We start from the raw sequence: 24,862 nt of genomic DNA on the forward strand, positions 1-24,862 counted from the left end.
AGCGGCTGTTTAAAACCGCCTAGACAATCATTAATAACCATTTAGTGATATTAGTGACAGGGGGTGCCTGTGAATAGCCCAAAGGATATTAAAAGGAAGTATTCACCCCCAGCCTGTCTTTGTGACCGGGCCTCTGAGTGTGAACCTCTCAGCGCCCGCCTCCTCCCCGGGTCTCAGGTGGCCCACAAGCTCCGTGTCTGGGCTATTCCAGGAATGCATGGCACTAAGTGGGCCATAATCACAGGGGAAATCGGCAGCTTATGTCGGACATGATGGCTTGGTCATTGAAGGAAATGTGTTTCTTGGCCTCTTGAATTCAGAGACTCAAGTATAAAATGCTATGGCTAAGATATGCAGATAGGTGGTTGGTATTTGTAGAGAGGCTAATAGACAGTTGGATGGAACTGTTTACTGATCAAGAATCTTTTTTTCAGACCCTGATTTAGTTTCTTCGATGTGGAAGAAGTTGATTACGAGTTGTTACAGGTAGTTGTTATGAGTGAATGACAAATACTCACATAGATGAGGCCGGAGTAGTAGCGGTCTTTGAGGTTGTGAAGCACGGAGGCTTCGTTCAGGCAGGTGAGTTCGGCCATGTCCTCTACTTTGCTGAACTTTGGCGGGTTCATCTTCTGGATGTCATCCTTGTTGACCACCGCCTTCTTCCCGTTCTCTGCCAGCTCCACCACCACCTCATCTCCGCGCTCCTCGCGAACGCTGGCAGCCTCGAAGCCATTGCGTTCTGATGGGATCCATACTAGCCTCTTGGCCGTCCAGTCGGCCTGCGCCGCCGGGTTGTAGACCACGGCGCGGTCCACAAAGAGGTACCGCTCCGGGTCCTCCTGCCCGCTCCGCTGGGACATTTCTGCTGGAACCAGAAGCAGAACACACTACGCCACCTGTAGGGAGGAAAGAAAGTATAATGTTTGTCTGAACAACAGAAATATGCTACATTTAAAATCCATGCAGCCTTCTGTCATGCTGTTCACCTATATGTTGTACAGATGAGACCACCACTGTACTATGTACGCCTGACGTGCGCTAGAGGTGCACAGCTACTGGAGTATAAATCAGGCACGACACCTCCTGTTGATGACGGCGTTAATAGTGATTTTATCAGTGAACTATTTGTGACAGCTCAGAGCGTGCACACAGCAAGCTCCTGGTTACAAAAACTCGGAGGTGCGCGACCAAGCGCCGCAACCCCTTTCGGAGTCTTCGTGCTCAAAACGCAAGCCTTGATGATGTCATTTTCTGACGTGCACGCCTTCCTCTAAATTCACTATGATAAGCATAAACCTCGCTTTACAGTGTAAAGCGAGGTTCACAAGAGGTGACCGTGCCAGGTCAGAGCTGCAACTAAAAAAACATTTGATCATCTTCACTGATTAAATAAATCCATGATTTAAATTACAAAAAGTAAATTTGTTTGCTTGTAAGAGAAGATGATTGAATAGAATGTTGAAATATTAATCAGACAATTTTTAGATATTTATTTTGGGTAAATGAATTGTTACATCAATAACTAATTTAAAAAATGTCTTCAAATAAAGTAGCAAATGAATCAACTAATCCAAAAAATAATCATCAGATTAATCTAAAAAAAAACAAAAAAGATAAATGATGAAATCCACTGTATTTATTAGAAACAGCCTAATGTTCACTGCTGTTTGTCATTGGGGTTTTTAAATTACATATTTAGTTCACATAATTTGACAGTTGTGTCCAAACAGAGAGCGAGTACGACGAAAACACACACACACACACACACACACACACACACACACACACACACACACACACACACACACACACACCTAGAGAGATTAAATCTATACAAAACAGCAGAGGAGCAGAATTGCTTGTTGTCCAGAGAAATGTGCTTCTGGTGTCAACAGCCAGGCTTCTGCTCAACAATTGACATAATGCGGTGCTTCCGCGTCCAATGTGATCCCGCCATAAATTTAGCGTAAGTGCAAGTTCATAGCCTGCTATGCTGTAATCATGCATTTCTCTGTGTATAATGATGCAGCAGTGGTGGCACCATGACTAACATCTTGTCCATATCGGGTAAGACATCTGAATGTTGAAGCTGATGGTGAAGTGCTTTAAGGATGATGCAGCTTCTCTAATAGCTGCAGGCTCCAAGAAAACTCGGGTTTTTATCTTAAATTACAAGAATATTTCAGACAACAAGAAGTTAGCCTCCCAATAGCTAATGCCATTTGTTTGCCAGGTTTAATAAGTATATTTCAGGACATGTCCGATCATTGTCATGCGTCACAGCTCATCCCAGTCACCCACGGTGGTTGCTGCTCGCCTCATAACTCAGCAGGGACTTGTGATGGCTCACCTTGTTTTAAAGTACGACTAGTAGACAAATGTGGGTCATCTGAAAAGATTAGATCCCCGCTGAGTTCCTGTGTGCAGGTAAAGTAAGTGTATGTATTGTGTGAAGAAAAAGCAAATACACCAAAACTAGTGTCTCAATCAGCATTTACAGCAGAGCCTACTGAACCACCATCTCTTATGAAGCATGAGCATGAGAGGGAGCACCTGTTCTGAGACTGTTTTCAGAAAGCCAAGGTGTGTTTTGCTTTCCAAATGAGAGAAATGTAAACCACTTGTTGGGCCCACACAGACTTGTGTGCTCAAGCCTTTACGCCTCCATCCCTGTGCACAACCAACCCACATGTACAGTAACATCACCATCTAAGGGTGAAACGGACTCTGTTGTGCAATAAAAACAGGGCATACATGTGAGTGGTCTATGTATATTCAAGGTTTTCTGACATTTCCCAGGGCAAAGAACTAATCGAGAAAACAGATTAATAGTTTAAAATGTTTGAACATATTGTCTTGGGTTTAAGGGGACAGTGAGGGGATTATATTTGTTACAACTTTCTGACAAAGACCACAGGAGTAATCAATAAAATACTCAGAAAATGAATCTGTAATGAAAACAATTTGTTATAGTCCTACATATAGTAGAAAAAGACTGGAGAGTGGTTTTATGCTTACTACATCATCCAATAGAATATACAATTACACCATCAATAATAAAAGCATTATACCTCCATAAACTGAGCAGGAAACAAAAGACAGAGGAGAGTAACTAAGTAAAACCAGGCACTTGATGCCCCCAACAGCTGATACACTGACAAGTGTGAATGTGGGCCATGACTGGAAGCACCACTCCAGCTTGCTCCTTATTAATCTGAGACATCAGCTGATGAATGCTCGGAGACATTTAACCAACAATCACGTCCCCATGCTTAAATCAGGCGCTGATTAGACACGAATCTGGGTCAGGTCAAGGGACGGAGGATCAGTGCGGCTGCTGGCGGCCGTGTCACAAAAAAACAACTGCTTTCATCCCTCATTCAGCTCTAACGTTACACCGCAGAGATATGGAGAGCGCACCACACCCTCGGTGGGATATTGCAGCAGAGGAGGGTCGGCAATTTGCAATTAGCTGTGAGCACACAGCTCGTTAGGGGGCTGACATGCAGCGGGCTGGGCCAGACCTGCTGCATCGGCTAGGTTTAGCGTGCTAACGTTAGCTCAAAGTTGGCGTGCTGTGCCTCGTATCCCACCCGCTCGACATGATGCCTGCAAGGAATAGACAGCTCCGGTTGACCAGCAAACACCACCCGGAGGTCTACACTGGTGCTGTAATGTCTGTGCGCGAATAGAAGGTGAACAAAATAATCCCAGACGCTCTCGTGTCTATGCGAATCAAGAGTTTAAGGGATGATCCCATCATGGGTGTGGGTGTCTCAGAGACGTGTGTCTGGGTGGGGATAAAGCGAGCGGACAATGACCACACCGATCCACGGGAGCTCGTGAAGAGCACGCTTCTAGAAACGGATACCTGCATCACAAATGTTCATTTAAGACTTTACCAGACTGATGCAAAAAAATATGTGCACGTTGGCTCTGCGGCGCCGGCTAACATTAGCACAACCGTTGGTCCTCCATCATTGAAAAGTCACGGCACAATAATCTGCTAGCTAATGTTAAGTGTTGTTAGCCACATGGATCCTCACTACAACACACGGCCCTGGCCTCTTCTTCTGCTGAAGTTACCACACACCTGAGATGAAGGAACCCTGTCCAGGTGCAGTATCCAGTAGATGGATGTATTCGTCCTCCAATGCGTGCTAAAATAGACCTTTCGTCCGCTCTCGCATCAGTGGTACTCCCCCACCATCCAGCACCCTCTCAACCGAACTCTCGCCGGCCGGGCGGGGAGGTTGCGCTGCACCGCCGCACTCTTTTTTGGGACACGCCCACAAATACATCTGGAACGTGATTGGCTCTCGGAGTCTGATGCCTAACCACGATTGGTCCAAAATTAATTTCCATCCCAAAACTTTGATAGTTGACAACTGCCGCCCAAGATATCAACACCTGCAGGCTGGTGGATGCTGCTGCGGCTCTACATGGTTGTACGTCACTGCTATTACGGTCAACTTTTGAACAGAGCTAAAATGTTTGTATTTGTCAAATTCACACAGACACTTGATGAAATAAATAAAATGAATCCTAGAATGATTGACAATACACATCATATCTTATTGTTGTAGGGTCCTTTTCCGTTTCTGTTCCCTCCACTACTCTGATTAAAAAAAAAAAAAAACTATTTAAACAAATGACAATACAATCAATAAGAATATGAGATCATTACAGCACACCACGAGATCGTCAGATACAGGAGGATACAGCTGAAATCAATGAAGAGAAGAATGCAATGTATGGAAAGGTAAACCACAATAACCACACAAGGTATTTTACAAAAGTTTTATTACAAAAAAAAGAAATGTTGAAGACAGAACTTAAAAGAAATGGAAAGAGTGATCCAAGGTCTGGAGGCTTGGACTGCAAAAGCTCAGTCAGCCTTTGTCACCAGCCGGGAATCTAGCATATACTGTATATCTGCAAACACAGTGAAGTTAATTATATCTTTCCAGTTTGGTTTGCTTTGCTTCTCAGACTGGCATCACATTTGTAGTGTGTCTCAATAGTGCCCTCTGTTGTATAAAGACAGACATGACTAATGCTGACCTGCCTTCATGTAAAATAGATTGATAATGAAGAGCTACAAAATAACACTAGTCTGTAGTCTGTAGATGTCTGAATAAGCTCAACTAAACATGAGTGTTACTGAGAGGAATACATGTTTCTCTGACACTAAAATTCAAATCATTTCCAGAAAACCTAAATGTGAAATTATATTACTGACTCTGCTTTCCATAAAATCTAATTCAATCAACGTTTATTGCATTCTCTACTATATATTTGTGCATATTAAACTTGAGTTACTGGACTTGCATTCAGCTGGACTACATCTGCTTTATTACTGCACATCAGCCTGAACAAGTCGTTCTGTCTCAGATCAGCCTTCCAGCAATGGTGCAGAGATACAACGCTCTGAAACTGGGACACCGCAACAGAATGCAGCCATCATTGATGTTATTAATCACACTTGTGTTTTCTCTACTCAACAGGTAAAAAAGATCTGCTAATTTGTAGAAAGTTGGTCTCTTACTCAAAGCACAGTTTATTTTCCCCGTGTAATGGATTTCTCCTTGTAGTTGTGGAATGCCTAAAATAATCAGTGCTTGATTTAACAACAAATTGTAAAGTTTCAATTGAAATTTTAGATTGACAAATAATAAATAAATAAATGAAAATTATATTGAATGCAATTGTAGCGCCACAATAAACAATTGAATGTGACCACACTTTTTCAGGTGATATGACAAAAGACTAATGTGGTTCTTCTTTCAAAATTGCACTCACTCTATCTGGCCACAAGATGGAGCCAGAGGCCAGAAGTGAAGTAGTTGTCACGGTAAGGACCCTCCAACAGGATTGCTGTAGATTACAAAATGTATATACAATTTTTGGACACTATGACTTGATAAAATCCCCCAAAGTGTATATATAATTTTGGGATGTTGATAAAATGTCCCGCAGGAGTTTGGTGTTGGACATGATTTAAGTCAAAGTCTTTCCAGGATTGTTATTTTTAAGGCATTGTACTTTAGCCCCAGATAAACGTCCTCAAGTGAAATCACTTAAAATCAGTTAAATTGTGCGGCTCCCTGTGGATCTGAACTTCCTTAACTAGCCTATAATTATTTCTTTTAGAATACATATTCAATAGATAAAAATGTAAATGTTATTTTGAAATTCCTTCCTTTTTGAAAGTGGTCTGTGCATTAAAATAAATCAAAGATTACATTATTACAAAGAGACAACTTGCACAGCTTAGTATGAGCCTCCAACCATTTCTTTTAAAGCAGCCATTATTTCACCTTAAATTTACTGAAATTATTTATCAACACAAGACTGCCGGATGTTATTTGAGGTGCAGCAGACGGCAGAGGGCAGCAGCAGTAAAGGTAAAGCTTTGCAGACCTCCAGCTTGACAGAGTTCCAGGGGAGGTAACAGGACAGCTGTCTTTGCCATTTGTTAATCACATATTCGCACATGCATGTACTGTATGACAGAAACGCTGTATGTAAAACAGTAAAACTATAATTCATTCAGTTTTTAAATTCACGAGAGTCAAACAGATTTTTGTCAGAGGCACCTGATTTCTGTACATTTTTCCTCACGAACTCTTCCTCCATGTTCACTTACAGTATCACAAAATAGTAGACTGAGTACATTTCTTTCCTAATTCGATGTCAAATACTGAGCACTGCCATAGCTTGAAAGACAGATGCGAGATGTCTGAGTAAGTTATTTCGTCTTGTCTTGACGAGTGACAGAGTGACACCCTTTGGTGTGGTGCATTTTGCAAAAATGCTGTGACAGCTCCATCTCTCAATTGTTGGCTTCTCCTGTCGCCTTTGTGTCATAATAGACCTGTCATCAGCATCGTCCTCCACCATCCTTCTGCTTTTGTCTGGACAGCAGTTTATCAAACATCTCCATCTTTTTTTTTTTTGCAAGCACAGATAAGGAATGTCAAATGTGGCGTTTTCAATACCAAAGCCAAATGCCAGATTGGATAGAGATGAATGTTTGACCTCCTTGGGCACAGTTTTACTGCAGGAGATTGATGCGCCGTCTTTGAGCTTGCTCACTGCAAAAATCTCCATCTTAATAAGTCATTTTGTCTATCATCAAGCTCTAAAAATTCATATTTTCTTCAGCGAGGTGAAACAATTTCACCCATTTCCAAAACAAATCAGTGCTCTTGGTTTTAGCATAACCTTTTCCCTTCTTCTCCTGGTAAGTTTTCATTCTCAAAGAAAGGAAATTTCTATCGGGAAAAGATGAAATAGTCTGAACCCATTTTCAGATGTTTTAATTCCTTTTAGGACTCAATAGACTCTAGCAGAGTCATTGAAGACACTGAGGTCATGTCCACAGTTCTTTCCAAGGAGTCTGGGCATTTTAGCTTCCGATGCAGTTTTACATAACACAACACATGTTTTTTTATGGGTTGATTTCAGTGTTTCTCAAACAGTTAATTAAATAAACAAAGTATGAAAAAGCAGCACAATGTTAAGATTTAGAGACTTGCCTTTAGAGGTCACAGATGGTGTTTGGGGGATTTATTGGACTCCTGACCTCAGTATTTCTAAAATACTGGGTACAGCCTCGGTTTCAAAATTACAGTTTGAGAATAAGATCCTTTAAAGACACAATTTGGTTCTAAATAAAGCATTAAATGATTACAAAACAATGAAATATTTTGATTATGCATTGGCAGTTATGACCTTGTGATCCTTTTCCGGTTGTCCTCAGCTTCCTCTTCATCTGGTAAACTGTCTGCTACAAAGTCCAGAGAGTTTGTGTGGAAGCGGAATCTTCTCACACACATCTCTTTATTTCTGAGCGTGTGCCCTCTGGCTATTGCAGCTGCACCTCTTCAGCACAAGTAGCTATAATTTCCTTTTTGCCCCCCAATTTAAAATGTGCTTTTTTTGGCATGGCGTGTGAATAGATTTATGCTGCCAAGGCGTTTGAGGGGAAAATAGTGGATTGAGAAAAAGAAAGCGAGGAAAATTGCAATATGAAGAAGTTATATTAGAAAAGAATGATTCATTAAAAGTCTTTCAAAAAAGATTATGTATCTCAGGTATTCCTAAGATGTCCCTCCAGTTTTAAATATTGTACGTGTCATTAAAGACAGTTTATTGTATGTCCACAGGTTATTTTTGTATCCGTCTGTACTGCCTTTTGGCAGCAGGTAATGATCTGAGCTGCTCATCTTGCAGTGTTTTTGTTTTAGCTCATTATGTGGCAGGGTCATAAAGCCTGAAATAGTCTATTTTATTAATTAATTTAACCTTTTTGTATAGAGGGTAGGTTGGCTGAGCTTTAATGCGCTTTTACGTCAACAAAGCTGCTTCCAGTATAATATAACCAAAACAAAACAGACAGAGTTGATAAGTGAAACAGAAAACTGAAGAGAAACAAGGAGCAGGCTCAGTGAAAACGATCACAGGCAGGTAGAGAGCACTCGCTCTCTACCTTAAAGTTACAGAGGTATGTGTGGACTGATTTTTATTTCATTCCATGAGACATGCTGCCTGAGCAGCAAAGGCAGGCAGTCTGGTCTCCAGTTCTGATTCAGGGCTCCTGAAGCATTAAACCAGTCACTGGAGTGTGTGAAATATGGAGCGCCAGAGCATGATGGCAATTTTCCAAACCACCAGAACCAGTGGTTATTACATCTCTCAGACGGGGGGCGACCAACTTTATCATATCAATGCAGCTGTGAGCGTTATTATCACCAGTAATGAACCTGAAGGCAGAAATCCAGGAACCTCAGAGGGGAGGCAGCAGCATGTCGATATTTGAAATAATCCAGAACTGAGAGGAAAACTGGTGCAAAAATCTTATTTTTACAGGTCAGATGGAAGCTGCTTCTGTTCCTGTTCAATAGGCCAAGCATCACGGTTACAGTCACGGTTTACCAACAAGGTTTTCTACATGATATTTAAATTCAAATTTCTTATCAAGCCAGATGCCAAGATATAAAGGTTCTGTGACTCTTTTGAGCATACAGACAAATGCATATTTTTATTATCTATTTCTCTGGATTTAGAGAATGTCATCGATTTTATTGCATTTTCTCATACGGAACTAATTCAAGGTTAATAATGGCATCTTGCTGTGCATTAAACCAGCATTAATTGATTTTTGGCCACTTTGAGGTGGCAGAACACATACACCATTGACATCACCTAATAAAGCTAAGGGGCTGTAATCAATATTTCCATAACAATGGATCAAATTACAATGTGTGATTTAAAAGGGGGGTCGCTTGTGATGACAAACCAACAGAGAAAAGTCCCCTGACTCTGCAGTTCCCCTCACCTTTACAGAGCATTATAGCATTTTTCAGCACCAAATGGCAGACAGACATAGTTGCCAACCTCTGCAGGGGGTTCAGATTAAAGTATGTCTTGAATGCTTCTTGGATGCATTTACACTTTGTCTTTTTTTGAGATCGGATAGCTATCCAAGTGTACGGGTATGGACATATCGGGTATGGACATTTAATCCATTATCAATACTAATACTACTACTATTACTAATAATAATAATAATCATAATAATAATGATTAGAGTAGCTTTAGAGGAGTCGTACTTTATGAGTGACTAATTGGACAGAATAAGCATTAATCGGATGATTCACTATATCTAAAAAAATGTTGTTTGAACTTCTATTTGAATGACTAAAGGAAAATCTTCAGCACCATGGACAGTGCCAACGATATTTTTATTGTTACCGTGGTATGGTTTGTAACAGGCATGGAGCTTCAAATGTACACCAGAAATGATCCTGCAATGAGTTTGCATTCATAAAACATAAAAAAAGTTTGTAATTGTTAGTACTGCTTCGTGCTTCGTGCTTCGTGCTTCGTGCGTGGCTTACTGCGGCCAGTCTAGTGGTCGGTTGTTGTAATGATGCTGACCGACAATGCCTTAAAGCCACTATGCTGCAGTGCTACATACTATTTCCACACAAGATTGAACTACATAAAATGTACAGAACATCAGTCAGTTGTTTATAATAAATATTATTATGCACAACTTGTTGCGTGCATGCAGATAACCGGGGCAGACCAAGCGTCTGACCAGTAACACAACAAACAGTATCATCTGCAAAAAGACGAATTTTACATCAGATTTTATAAATATATTTTGGACATATGGAGAGGGAATGTATCTCAATCATCTATTGTGATGTTGCTAATTGTCTAAAACATACAGTGAAATAGACATAAATTATTATTCACTGGATGTGCAAAGAGACAATGTGTGTGTTGGAGTGGTGTTGACAGAGCTCTCTCTCTCTCTCTGTCTGTCTCCCTCTTTATCTCTAGGTTTCTCCACCCCTCTCTCTCCCCCTCTCTCTCCCTCTCTCTCTCTGTTTTCCTCCCCACCCCTCTGTCATTCCATCAGGTCCTCACAACACACACACCACAGCCTCCGAACGCCTCATCTCCTCCACCAGAGCCAGAGAATCAGAGAGAGGGAGAGTAGTGACGGGAGAACAGCAGCAGCATCACTGACAAGCATCTCCCTCACTGGGGAAGAGGGGGAGAAAGAGAGAGAGGTGGGGAGAGGAGAAGTTGAAAGAGTGAGGAGAAACAAAGAGAGAGGGAGAGAGAGAGAGCAAACCAGTGAGGGAAATAAGTTTTCAATTGGAGGGAGGACAAGCGAGGGAGAGTTTGGAGGGTGGCAGTGGGGGGATTCGGAGCTTCATCTTCCCTTTTATTTGTTCGGCTGTGAGCACTGCCTCTTCTCCTTCTCCCCCTCCTCCTCTTCTTATTCCGCCTCTCCGCTCCTCTTCTCATCCCAAATCTCCTCTCCCAGCTCCCGCCGTGGGGTCTCAGCTCTCCATCTCCCTCCCCCCCTCCCTTGCTCCCTACCTCCCCCGGGCGCTGCTGGGAGCCTCCGGGCTGCTGCGCCGCAGGAGGATGTCTCGCAGGGAGTCACCGCCGCCGCCCTCGCCACCTCCGCAGCTGCTGGGGGTGCGGAGTGGAGAGGTGGAGCGCGACGATCGTCCGGAGCGTGCCGAGCCGCTGTCCGACGCCGAAAGGGAGATCATCCAGGACACGTGGGGGCACGTCTACAAGAACTGCGAGGACGTGGGGGTGTCTGTGCTCATAAGGTGAGTTTTCGTCAAGAAACAAAAGCTAATAATTGTATTGTCACTGTGAAAGACATTTATCACAGTGTGTGTGCGTGTGTAAACTTTCGAGCAGTGCATACATTCTTTACAGTTTAAGATGCTTAAGTGTAAGGCTGTGTGTGTTTTTCTATCTGTTGCTCTCTTTGGATGTGGATGTTTAATTCTCACAGTGGATCCTTAAAGCTTCTATACATTCTCTGTGATTAATTCGCCATATAGTGCATCCTTAGTGGCCGGAAAGTAAAGTAATGGGATCTCTCTCCTAATTTGTCTTTTGTTGTTTGCATTCCTTTATTCTCTGTTTGCATTTGCATCAAACACATAATGACAGTGAGAACAAAGTCACAAAAAATGATCCTGGAAAGTATTTATAAAAACTGAGAAACATTTCAGGACCTTTCTTTTGCTTGCCTTTTTTAATCTGCTGTAACATTAAAGGCTCACTTGATTCGTTATGATAACAGCTTGACATCTCTGCTGATGTAAATGACAATTAACCTTGTAGTGTTTAAGGTCATTCTCAACAACCTCCCTTTATGTTTTTACTGGATAGTATTCGAGGAATACAGAGATCACAAATGTGGTGAAAAGACAGGCACATCTGTAAAGTGCATGAAGAGTATGTATAACAGTAGTAATAGGAACTGGGGGAAAAATCTCCAGACTAAAAAAGGAAATTGAATAGAATCTACAAATTCTCGGCCAACATCAACATTTATACATTTTTACGACCTTATGAATAAATGTAAACCAAAGGGGAGGCATTTAATCATATGACATAAAAATGTGTAAAGGGAATCTGCTGAAATCTGGCATAGGTTAAAGCAAAAGTTAAAGGGTTGTGTGGGTTGTCAAGACTATAAGATCACAGAGTATACCTTCATACACGGGTCTATTTTCTGCAAATCCCCTCTAAGCCCCTGTTGAACGGTGCTAGGCTGTGTGGCGTTTTTACCGTAGTGGCCACAGTCAGAACTGCAGGTCATGTGACTTTTCCCATACACAGTCAATACAAAACGCATACAATTTTTATACAGTTTGGAATTATATTATTTTTGTGTCATTCCAGCAGGAAGCCAGCTGGCTCGGGCCAAAGTAGGACTCTAATGCGCATACTCTGTTCGCCCAAAAACCTGGCTGCCTGACGAAACCTGAAAAACATTTTTTAGCGTATGAGTAGCTTTCATTGGCATGAATGAGGTGCCATCTTGGAAAATGGTATCCATCCATGATCCTTACAAGACATGCATTATGCTTAAGCATCGTCCTTACTTACTATCATGGCCATCATGAAGTTCCTCTCAGATTTTTGCCCCCACATTTACCACACCAAACTCTGATCTAATCTCAACCATCTGTAACCTTAACATAATCATTTTCAACTTTACACAGACTTCATCTCAAGGATGATACTTGTCCCAGTTGTTGTTCCTGAGTTTTGGCTGCAAAATAATCTGATACATATTACATTTATACGAAATTCGAATTTACGCCATGTGTCGAGGCAGATTTTTATTAATGACAGGAAACATATATATGGTAATTAAGCATACAGAGGCCCGCACACACACACACACACAACACAAAAAGAAAGAGCGACAATAATTCATGTGTCAGCATGAATGGACAGTAAGTACTGTATGTATGAGATGCTAAATTTGTGCCTCGTTCATTTACATTTATGTCAAATTCATGTATAGAAGACGGTTTATGCCTCATAGACTTTCATCTTTGGAGGTACTGTAAGCACCTTGTTATTGTATGACTCACATGGCTCTTGCTCAACCATCACTACTGTCTTCTTAAGTTGTCAAAACTTATTCATAAAAATAAAATCAAACATTTTTCTCCAAGAGCCTAATCTTCAACAGGCAGTAATTCTCTGCAAAGCTTCACTGCAAAGCGTTGCAGACCAACAGGATGCAACACGGCTTGACTGAGTTTTTCCTGCTTCTTTTCCTGTTTTTTAAACTTATATATATATCAAAGCAAACGGACTGGATTCGTTTGAATGTCCCCAGCTAAACTGTCTCAGTGTTACACTAAGAAAACCCTTCAGGGCTTGTTAAAATGGACAGTGAGTCGTAGCCAAGGAGACTGATGTGAGCGAGACAAACTGATTTTCGGTTGGGGGTGACGAGAATCCTTGAGGGACAGTTGAAGAGGCATGGAGCATCTTTAGTATAAATAAATATATATATATAGGTATGTGTGTGTGTGTGTGTGAGAGGGGGGGTGCGCTCTTATCTGTGGATGAAAGCAACAAGCTTTGGCACTTATATGTCTCCCTCCATGCCACACTATCTTATCTGCCTTCTCTTCTGTCACTGTTTTATCTTTCCTTTCCTTTTTTGACATATTTTCCTCCCTTGATAAAAAGATGACATTTAGTCAAAGCTCAGCTGGTTGTGATAACCATCAAAAATCAATTATGACAAACCTGCCAAGCAGATTATATATCCAGGAGCTTCTTTAGCTGACTCTGGTGAATATACATATTGACAACTTAGAGCTTCTCGTAGCCAAGGAGCAACAGATGTGTTAAAAGGGTGCAAACCAGACAGTGACAGAATACGCACACCTAGAGTACAACTAATGACTATTTCCTTTATGGATTTAATCATGCTTAGCACCATTCACTAATACCAGGAACAGTTAACAGCTTCGTCAGCTCCATTTTCAAGCATTTTGTCAGTTACCTAGCATAACCTGAGGCTGACACTCGGTCACAGTATTGCACGGTTGAGATCATATTGTTGAGATCAGTGCACAACGTGTGATCTCGGATTAGCATTTTCATGTCAATCCATGTGCCTGGATGCATGGAGAGAATAGACAGTGACAATAGCCTCCGTTGATCTCACCAATACGTACAAATGCAATTGCATCGGGAGTGAGAGCACCCCAGGCGTCTGCAGAACAGTGCATATGGCAGCTTTGTGAGGAAAATCAAACCCTGCTTACTTTGACTCAAATGGAGCCGTTATAGGGACAGTGCTGATGGAAGGATTCACGCACATTTTCACCAAGCAGAAGAGAATTAGGTGGCACGATGAAACAGAATTCTGAGACAAATCGTACTTAATGAATTTGAGGTATTTCATGCTGTGTGGACACACAAAAAGAATTGCTTTACTGTAAGGGCTTAGTGGTATCTGTTAATCTGTCAGTGATACACTTACAGGGCTTTGACACATGCGGCATGCAAGGCTATACTGCTCTGGTTTTCAGCCCGGTTTATAGGCCAGGAGTTCAACCAAATTGAACTTGTACCTCAAATGGGCTGAAATTGTGAAGGTGCAAATTCTATAAAAGTATTCTATAATGAAAGTATTCCAAATTTGCATTATGAGGCCTATCAACGTTGAGATTCTCTCGTTGTTGAATCAGAAATGGAGAAAAGAATATAGTAGCCTTCTGTGGCTATACCCAGAGCTCTACGGTAGTACCTTATACTTGTACAGAGACCGGACAAAACGAAATGTATGTGTAGAAACCATAGACTGTCTATGGTATAAACAATAACATCGCTGCTGTATTTACGGCTAAATGACGTTATTTTGAGTGTTCATGGAGCAGTTACAAAGTTAGCAAAGCCTAGCACTGGTTGATCAGAACCCCATTCAGAAAACAAGCATTTCAAAAGTTTGTTTGCTTATCGTCTTGCGGACGGACCTAACAAAGCATGAATTCAGACATTTGACTAATTATTGGACAAATTTAAATTGTGACCTTGTGGCGCTAGAAACACAGTCATCAAAGGTCATCCTCTGGGGACCATAAATATCTGAACCAAATTTGATTGCAATAACACCCAGTAGTCAAGATATGTCAATCAAAACCAAAACATATCTACCTACTGATGGCGCAGGACGTAAAGTCAGGCGATCACCGAAGTCGTAATGACTTATTGTCTGGGGAACAAGAATGTCTGTACAAAATGTTGTAGCAATCTATCCAATAGTTGTTGAGACATTTGAGTTAACACTGTAGGTGTACTAAAATCAGGACTATATCGTTTTCTTTATTTGTCAATAATTAAGCCGGCAGTATGGAGTCACAGAGTTTGCCTTGTGAAAAAGCCGTCCTTGAAGATCCGGCAATGGGGCTCAAGGTTGTTCCAGTCCAATCAAAGAGTGATTAACAAGCCTCATTAATGGTGCTGCTTTGGATTTGATGACTTCATTTAAATGCAGAGACAGGTGCAAGAATGTGTTCAGAGCTCTGCAAAGTACTGAACACCAGCACTCTTCTCCCACAGGGACAAAATGTTTCTCACCATGCCTCTAGAGACATGCAGTGTTACAGTTCTGAACCATAATAAGGATCAGGTAGTCACTCTGGTCCCCATATCTCCATTAAGAAAATACACCGCACACCCCTCATCCTGTCATTGCAGGATGTTTGGCCCATTGGTTCTCAGCATGTGATGAGTGCTTTCACATCAAAACTATTACTGCATCAAACAGCTATATCTATATGCGGACATTTTACCATACAGCGTATTAATACTGTTTACTCACAATAGTAAGGAAGGCATAGGTGATTAGCATTGTCAATAAAGTTCGAAAATGAAATGAGAACTTGCAGCGGCTCCATATGAATCAAGCCTGCCAAGGCTGAATTTTGGTTTTGGATATTATGCAAGTGTTAATATATAATGAGATGGCCTCATATGATGGTATGCTGAGGGTTAGGCAACAAAACCACTTAAAGGAAAGATTGTAGTTACAGTTAATTCAAACTAAAGTCCCTCTTGTACTGGATTTTTTTTAGGCCATTACTAGTGTTGATATTTGGAAGTTTATAAAAAAGGTAATTAAATACTGATAGGGTTTCCTTAGATATATTCATTTTTTAAATTCTTCAACAGGATACATGATTGGAACATTATACAGTATAAAAATCAACTTGTCAGTGCTCTCTGGTGGACAACTATGTAATAATGACAGTATGACACTTTCAAAATGAACTCCAACCTAGTTTAACGTTTCTCCACTGCAACTTCTTGTCACTATCAGGCTGACATATAGACAGATACAGATTTATCTGCAATAAGCTGATATCCGCCAAGCAGATTTTTTATTTTTTATCAGGCTAAATTCAAAGTTGGATGTTTAGGTCTCTGGTCTCCTGCATGAAAGTCTGATGTTCTACACACCCATCCATGAATCCATCACTCCAACCTCCGCACCATCACTTTCCACCTCACTACATAAAGAGTCCACTGCTTACTGTGTTGGATGTAAACCATCACGTACACGATTGTCCAGGAACCAAACCACAAACGAGTCAGTGTGATCCTTAAAATTGGCTTCTTTTAAGTGAACGTACTTCCTATAATCTTGGTAAACCATTAAAATCTTCAATTCTGTTGGTTATGGGATTCACTAGGATGATCGGGACATTTGGATCAAAAAAAGCTTTCCTGTGCCTGTTGAATATTATTATTTTAATGTACTGTAAAAACATACCTTGGCTACAGGGGATTAAACATTTATCATTCTAACACAAGAAGGCACAAAAAAAGAACTTGTTTCTTCTTCAAAGAAAACATCAGAGCAGCACTCTGTTTTCCTAAAGTGCCGCAGTTAACTTTGTCTGAGCAGAACAAGAGCTACTAGACAGTCTGTATTATTCCCGTCACCGAGGAAAAGAGTGTGTACGTATCGTGACAGCTGGAGGAGCCAAGCTAGGAGGGATACAGGCAAGCCGAGCCTTTGTAGGTCTAGCATGACATAGGATCTGGGGGATGTGGATGTACTGTAGTGTAGCGCGGCTGCCGAGGGCCAAAATCCAACTGGGAAGTAACTGTACTAGCAATTCTAGTCAGCTGGAGCACTGACAAGATTTAAAGTGGGTCAAAGCAGAAGTGTGTGTGTGTGTGTGTTCACATGTCAATCCATCTGTTTTTCAGTTAGTGTTTGTCTGTATGTCTGTGAATGTGTAAAGCTCTCTATTAGAAATTATACTCTGTATGGTTGTCAGTGAACATTTCTCACATATGCCTTTAGCTAAGCTCGAGGAAACTTTCGTATTGCTTTGGCATACCTCCCGTCTTACTGAGCTGCTGTGAGCTCACAGTCTCTCTGTGATGAAAACTGTCAAGCCGCTGAATCAAAACAAATCCTCCTAACAAGAATCCCACAAGACAATTTACATTTTCTTTGTTTATCTCTTACATCTACCAGGGTGGTTTAAGAATGGAATTTACTCCATCCGGACCTAAAATAACTCTTGTTGTATACACTGGGCAGACCTCAAAAAACAATCCAGACACATCAGAGATAAGTGTAATTTTCTCCCACATCACAATTCTTTCAAGCATTTTGAAAAGCTCTGAGGTGAAGCTTGGTAAGGATCCGTTAAGTCATCTGTTAAACAACCGCTCCCAGGTTTGTGAAAGGGTGTCAGGACTTGATGGACGACGTTGCATAGCATAGCAGCAAAAGCTGAACATAGTTCAACTTGTTTAAAGAAACCCTGCATTGTTTTGCTGCAGCCTGTCCCCCCCCCCTCCTGCACAAGTAGACTATCTCCATTAAAATTTAAGCTTTTTCCACATAGGGCTAAACGTCTGATCATGGATCTAGTCATGCTAATATTCGATGGAATGCAGAAGAAACGATGGCAAACATACTGTTAACAACAAAGAAGAAACTGAACCATCATGTCATTTAACCCCTTTCAAACACACACCTTGTTATGTAGATAGGTTGGAAATTTCCCATGTCGGTCGCATGTCTGAAATAAGCACTTGATTCACTTTTACTAAAGTCAGGACGGCATACTCACTAGGTTGGATCTTGTTTCATGTTCATGTTTCACTGATTAAAGCTGGATTTGATCACTGGCATAAACACTGGCATAAACAGCAGCAGACAAAATGAAACACCACTCTTGAGCACACCTGCAACCAATTACACTCAATCTTCAATAACAGGGCCACATTTGAGCACCTGATCCATAAAGGATTCTGCCAGGCACTTTCTGTCACAGCGATGAGGTGGATTACACACTTTACAGACATGAAAAAGAGTGTGTGTGTGCGTGTATGTTTGTGTGTGTTTGTAAATCACACTAAACAAAAAACTACTAACTGATGAAGGAATCACAATAAATTGATTGGAATGTATGGTATCTGTGCATTAAAAGGCCCCGGGGATATCGTTTGCAGACTGACTGAGAGTCATGTTTTGAAATTGGAGAGAGAGTGACTTTCCAGCCTCGGGACATTTGCTTCATGGGTAAATTCTTATTTTTCAAGCATGAGTCCCCACATGCTTTGGTCAAATGTTGTGATGCATGCATGGTTCTCATTATCATAGACTTCCCCTGGCTTTATTATGGGCTTCTGATGGGATTTGTCCCAGTTAAGCTGAATAGATGTCATAGCTTTATTGCCAATTCAGAATGAATAGTAACAACAATTTTAAGCAATTTTCTTGTTCGTGTAATGTGCTTGTGGTCTTGATGCTTCACTCTCTCTCCAATCGGTATTCAGGGTTGTATATTGTGTCGATCTAGTTAGATTGGAAAGTTCTTTCAAAAATACGATACAAAAACAGAAGATTATACACAGCAGGAGCCTTTTTCTCTCTGCTCATTTCTAATTTCTCCTCTCATTTTCCCCAGCCTTTCTTCACTGCAAACCAGCAAAGAAAAAAGCAATTTTCCTTCTTTGTTTCTTTTTGTCTAAATTGATATAAAATGTCTTTGCCTCCTTAGGTTCTTTATCAACTTTCCATCGGCCAAACAGTACTTCATCCAATTCGAGGACATGGAGGATCCAGAGGAGATGGAGCGAAGCAGCCAACTTCGGCACCATGCCTGCAGGGTGATGAACGCTATCAATACTGTGGTGGAGAACCTCCATGACCCAGAGAAGGTGTCGTCAGTGTTGGCTCTGGTGGGAAAGGCCCATGCCATCAAACACAAGGTGGAACCCATGTACTTCAAGGTGACTTCAAGGAATAATTCACTGTCTGATACTATTAGACCGTTGTACATTAATAATCTGTGATGTTCAGGAGTTATCTTACGATGAAGTGTACAACTTGACCTCTTTAGTGTCAGACTACCACATTCTGCTTTACTTCGATCGAGGATTTTCTATATTTCCAAGAATCGCCTTCGACAATTCCGCAAGGTACATTGCAACAGGGGTATTGTTTCTCTGCTAGGAGAACTTGCTTTATAGTTTGGGCCACTTGATTGGCGATGCAACAAAATAAATGTCCTGAAAGATAATTGTCTGGTTAATAGTGGCAACAGTAGAAGTGTTTTCTTGCTTCAGCAGCCCCTGGAATTATCAAAGCAACCCATTAGCACCCTATAGAAATGTTCTCATTACCATTGTAGTACCACAGGGTATTCTCCCGCCTATTTAAATAGACTACGGCCAAAAAAAATCATGTTACTGTTTTGGTCCGTTGCTCTGTTTTTTTATTTCCCGTTTGCAACTGTGTGCAAAAATACATCAAATTGTTAGGAAGCTGTCTTTTGTTTTTGTTTTTTTGTTTTATACCGAGTTAAGAGATGAATTACTCAGACATGACAGAAAGAGTGCATACTGAAGTTAATAGGGACGACAACACCCCCAGCTTCCTCAGGTTTTCTTGATCACAGATGTTCACAGAAGAAATGATTCAGTTATTAATCTCATCCCCATTAATTTACAGTAATACTAGAGTGAAAAGCAGTGTTTGGCTGCCTTTTCTGGTTGTGGGTGTTAGGTCTGTTGCACCTTATCAATGATACTGGGTGTGGTCAGAAGTGTGCTCTGTTACAGCTGTAACACAAATGTTAGAGGCGATCATGTATTTGATGTTATGCTAATTCTTAGAAGAACTACAAAGAACAATGTAGCAGCCTGTAGTGATATAGAGAGGTATACAAACAGTAGGAAAGCAGTTCACAATTTCTCAACTATAACTGACTGTTCACCTGAGGCTATGTCAACAAAGCAAGGAGAAGTTCTGGTAACAACGCACACACAGGAAGAGTGACTTCATTCTCTGCTCAGGTACACATTACTCCACTATATCTTTATATAGAAAATAGTTGTTTGCTGCGATATTAATGCTCTGAATATCAAAGTTAACTAATGTAAAAGTTATTTTATCACAAGGGTTAACAGTGCTGATTACCCGTGAAGGCAGGAGAAGTAAGAAATAGAATAAGTGTCATCAAAAATGTTTAAAATCCAGTGTTTAATTTAAACCATATTCCCTCTTTGTCTTATTCAAGAGGGGAAGCATATGCTTCCTCCCTTCCAGTCTTTTGAATGCCGACTGCAGTTGGTTCATCAATGCAGCTGTGAAGAGGACACATTACCGCCATTTAAGCATCCCTCCACCGGCTTCCGATTGCCTTTGGAATGTGTTTTAAGATGTAATTGATCACTTTATGAATAAATCATTGAATGTAATTGTCCCTCTGTGTATTCCCTGTCCTGTTAACCTCATATGTACACGGGTGAACCACTTAGGTCTTGTGGCGATCATGCTGGTGGTGAACTTGTTGTGTGAAACAACACATCACAAATGATCAAGAATATTTTATTCTGATGAATTAATCATTTTAAGTGGTTTATAACACAATATGCCAATTTTTTTTGCTTATTGAAGCTTCTCAAATGTTTGAACTTTTTATATTTTGTATCATTTTGAAATTGAATATCTTCTGGATTTTAGAGACAGAACAATTAATCAAAAAATATCAACTGGTAAATAAATAATGGAAATAATGAATGTGGCTGCATCGTTAATCATCATATGACGAGCATAAATACTGCATTAGCTTCTCAACAAAACAAATCTCAGTGCAAAGTCCTACTTAAAGGCACCGTCGTTCCGCAGCTTTCAACCACATCCCATGGCCTTCCTTCCTGCATGTCGTTGCTCAGTTGCCATGAAGATGGTTTAGTTTAGTCTCATCTCTCTAACAGGTGGTTGTATAGGGGGACATTAAGACACCACCCCAAACTGCTATTTATTCTTTTTCAGTTAGTAACAGTTTAATTGCCACAAAGTGAGAATAGAGAGGGGTTCTACGTGTCCCCATTTCTGCCCCACTACTGCTCATCTACTACATTTAAATCCAAATTTCCCTCTTTATTCTTGCTTTTCTTTCCTACATTTTCACACCCCACCTGTGTTGTACTTTCTCTCTACTTTGTCATGTTCTTTCCCTTTGTATTCCCCGTCCACCCACAGCTCTCATGCTTTCCTGTTATCATTTTCAATTCTCGCCTCGCCCACTTTTCTGTGAGAGCGAATTGGATTCGTTATTTCCGCCGCTCCGCTCTCACTTTACATTACTCTCTCTTCCTTCCACCTGCCATTATCTTGATAGATCTCTTTCTCTTTTACCCCCATGTTAATCAAGATTATTTCTCACCCTCTTTCCTCCCAGATTCTGAGTGGTGTGATTCTGGAGGTGTTGGCTGAAGATTTCCCAGAGTTCTTCCCGACAGAGGTGCAGATGGTGTGGACCAAACTGATGGGGGCGGTGTACTGGCATGTGACAGGGGCCTACACAGACGTGGGCTGGCTCCAGGTCTCCAGCTCAGCGGTGTGAAGAGTTTGGAAGAAGAGGGGGTAAAGGAGTTTCAATTGAAAGCAGTTCTGTGAGGATGGTTTCACAAACATGGATGAGATTAACGTGGTAATCCGTGCTACTCTGTACTTAATTTTGGTGACATTTTGGGTGCTACGCCTTCATTGCTGTGGTGTTTCTACATCACACTTCCCTGAGATCACTTGGACGCCAAACAATGTAGCCAGACGACATTTTACTTTTCTTCTATTGAAGTTTTAGCCAGTGTAAGTGGTACTTTGGTCTGTGTTATTAGCCATGGAGGCTATCACTGCTAATGCTAACTATCCGGTTCTTCTTCATTTCAAAACAAACGACTGTTGCAGCCAAAATACAACACACATCATTAATTGACCCTTCACTAAGCCCGGTCCATTTACTTACCATTGCTAGGCCTGTCTGACTTTCCAAAATTAGTCCCATATACAGTTTACAAACGTAATGGTGTCAAATTCACCACTCACAATTCTTGGGTCAATTTTGAAACAATGGCTCCTTGATTTCAGACAGAGGTAGGCTTCCCATTTCCAGCTCAACGCCTGTAATAACAACTGTTTTTATCAACTGTTGCTAGCTTGCTAATTAATGTTAGCTAAGTAATTTATGATAATGCTATTTTCAACCAACTCATTGGTCAACCAGGCTACATAACAGCTACATCATATCATGCTAAAAGGCTAAAGCAAAACATCACATCCTCACCATGAAACATGTACAACACATGGAAACAACGGAGGAGCATTGTTATTGTGGCATAGCTATATACAGTAGTTCTATCATTATGGTACAATATGATCATTAAAAAAATGTGAAGAAAAATACTGTATTATAGTACAGTTTTCCAAGGGAAATGAAAAAGCGCTGAGGTAGGTTATATGTAATAAGCTAGTTAGCCAGACATGCTAGCATTTTCAGTTTAACACTCTATTAAATCTACTGCACTCTTTAAACTTTTGGTGTTGTGTTTTTGTTTGAAAAAAAGAAACATCACCCTCCAAACTCGTGAATACCATCCTGTACATTGCTCTCGCTACAGACCGCTTCAGCATGTGGAGAAATACAAAGCTTGACAGGTCTGCTGTGTGTCGTTACAGACTGGCTACCGTCACGCTGAGCTAACGCTGTTCAGGGTTGGGTTTTAGTGAACGCCCGGGGATGGCAGACAGATTATTACTTTAGAGTTACTCTCTGTGGAAACCTGCGGCATCTTCAGGCAAAGCCACACATATGAATACACCTCATGATATTTTGAGAAAGGGATTCAGAAGTGTTTTAGACAAGAAGTGATTTTCAGGCTCTGAGATGGGGGCCGTTAGCTGTTGGATCCCCAGCTATGGGACCATGGAGCTGCTGACTGTTAATAGATTCTCTTTGTGTCCTACTACATTATATCCTCATGTTTAAGGGACCTGTGCCCCTTTCTCTCTCTATTGATGCATTGCGTGCTCTTAATGTCTTGTTTAACTTTACCGAGCTGTTGTTTCTATAAGTGTACAGTGGGCAAGTGTGCATACTCTTCTGCCTTCGTTTACAACTCATTGACACGTCGGTCCGCTGACGTGTGATAGAGGGCTGTTTCTTTTCTCTGCTGAAAGTCTCGGACTAGCAACGACGCTTTAAGTTTCTTCTTGCCTATCACTTTCATGAAGCAAACATTGGGAATGTGCGATGGAAAAAATATCAGGTGGACACAATCAGCAACCGCACATGCACACACTCACACACACAGACATGCTGTAAGACCTCCCCTGTGCTAATATTTACAGGACTGTCGGTTGGTTTACCTCTTCTAAACCCCATCAGAGAGACGCGAGGCATTAAAGGCTCCATTAAGGGCTTTAGAAAGTCACTCTGGAGGTCTACGGAAAACAGGTCAGCTTAAGAAGTGCAACCAGTCCGTTTCCTTAGATCTCTCACCCGTCTAACACAAGAAATTACATCCAAATACATAAAATGCATTGCGCAAATTGTACTGCCTTTCCTCTAACATGGACAGGATGCTTTCTTCATATTTGACAAGGGGAATGTTGGACACATTCTCACATGCAGACATCATATTCAGTTTTCCGCCCCCCCCCCCCCCCCTCAAACCTGCTGCATACTGTCAAACTAACTATCTTTACCTTACATAACATCATCCTCTTGTCACCGGCGCCTCAGTAATCATGCACTCCTGCTGGCTGTCCCCGTCCGCGAGTCTCTCTCTGGTCAATTTCCAAACATACACGGTAAATCTGTTTAGGATGGATGTTTGATCCAATCTTCAGTTTACATCTGCTCCAGTGACGTCCTGTATCTCCCATCTGACCCCCCTTGGCATCGGCATCTGGCATTAATGAGGAAGTAATGAGTCTCCTCTCCTCCTCATTTGGTCATTCATCTACTGTAACTTCCCATTGCCTCCGTTAGAGTCGCGTCACTGAGACCAAAAAACAATTATGACTGGACAGATGGTCTTAAACTCAACACTCCACCACGCCATTCACAATAATTCTTTCTAAAAATGTTTTTCGTTTACTTCAAACATTGACATAATGTTTTAAGTGACTTTTGAGGAAGTGACTTGTAAGTGACTTCCTCCTTAATTACACATTATGTCTTGCCTTAGACCAGTGGTTTCCAAACTTTTCCTATCATGCTTTCATTCTGGAAGGTGGACAAATTCATGAACAATCAAGAACTGCATGTTTCTGATTAGTCTCTGTCATGCAAATGAAAAAAAGCAAGCTAAACCCAAACTGCCACACAAAAACACATTGCTCTTGACAGTGAACTCAAGTGCACGAAATACTTCATATTTTGGATTGGGTTGGACTCAAAAGTTCGTTCCCATTGATTGTCATAGTTTAATCCACATTTGTGTCTGGAAAGCAAAGTATCTTGTTGTCTTGATATTAGAGTTCGATAAGGATATAATTAAGCTGCTATAAAAAAAATCCTGAGCTAACAAGATAATTTAACATGTGATCATTACAGGGTTAAAACCATAATTGCAACTACAGCTTGGCTTCAGTATCTGTAAAAACTGTCAGTTTACATTCAAAATAAGTTTAAGCTCGAAGAGTTTATTTTCAAGTTCAACTGGAGAGTCG

At 41.0% G+C, this 24,862-nt stretch overlaps 2 protein-coding genes across 4 annotated transcripts in view; one reads left to right on the forward strand and one right to left on the reverse strand.

Annotated features, from left to right (window-relative positions):
* The window catches only part of myh10 (myosin, heavy chain 10, non-muscle), a 41,828-nt gene extending 40,956 nt beyond the window's left edge, over nucleotides 1–872 (reverse strand). For 2 of the 3 annotated variants that reach the window (XM_076090300.1, XM_076090299.1), the window contains exon 1: nucleotides 519–863. In XM_076090300.1, coding sequence (XP_075946415.1) covers nucleotides 519–863 — 345 coding nt within the window. Of the gene's footprint in view, nucleotides 1–518 lie in introns of all 3 variants that reach the window. The other variant, XM_076090301.1, reaches the window with a different exon arrangement.
* Nucleotides 873–10,956: 10,084 nt separating this feature from the next.
* On the forward strand, nucleotides 10,957–21,752 carry cygb2 (cytoglobin 2). Its single transcript, XM_076090744.1, has 3 exons — nucleotides 10,957–11,150; nucleotides 18,900–19,131; nucleotides 21,588–21,752. The coding sequence occupies exons 1-3, from the start codon at nucleotides 10,957–10,959 to the stop codon at nucleotides 21,750–21,752; spliced, it is 591 nt and encodes a 196-aa protein (XP_075946859.1).
* The last annotated feature ends 3,110 nt before the right edge of the window (nucleotides 21,753–24,862 follow it).

The sequence above is a fragment of the Anarhichas minor genome, unplaced genomic scaffold (assembly GCF_050575085.1).
Source record: "Anarhichas minor isolate MPS153535 unplaced genomic scaffold, ASM5057508v1 ptg000012l, whole genome shotgun sequence".
In the NCBI taxonomy this organism is placed as follows: domain Eukaryota; kingdom Metazoa; phylum Chordata; class Actinopteri; order Perciformes; family Anarhichadidae; genus Anarhichas; species Anarhichas minor.

Coding starts and splice junctions, on each gene's coding strand:
- cygb2 (XM_076090744.1), top strand. CDS start 10,957: ATGTCTCGCAGGGAGTCACCGCCGCCGCCCTCGCCACCTCCGCAGCTG. Junction 11,151..18,899: donor GGGGTGTCTGTGCTCATAAG/GTGAGTTTTCGT, acceptor TTGCCTCCTTAG/GTTCTTTATCAACTTTCCAT. Junction 19,132..21,587: donor TGGAACCCATGTACTTCAAG/GTGACTTCAAGG, acceptor CTTTCCTCCCAG/ATTCTGAGTGGTGTGATTCT.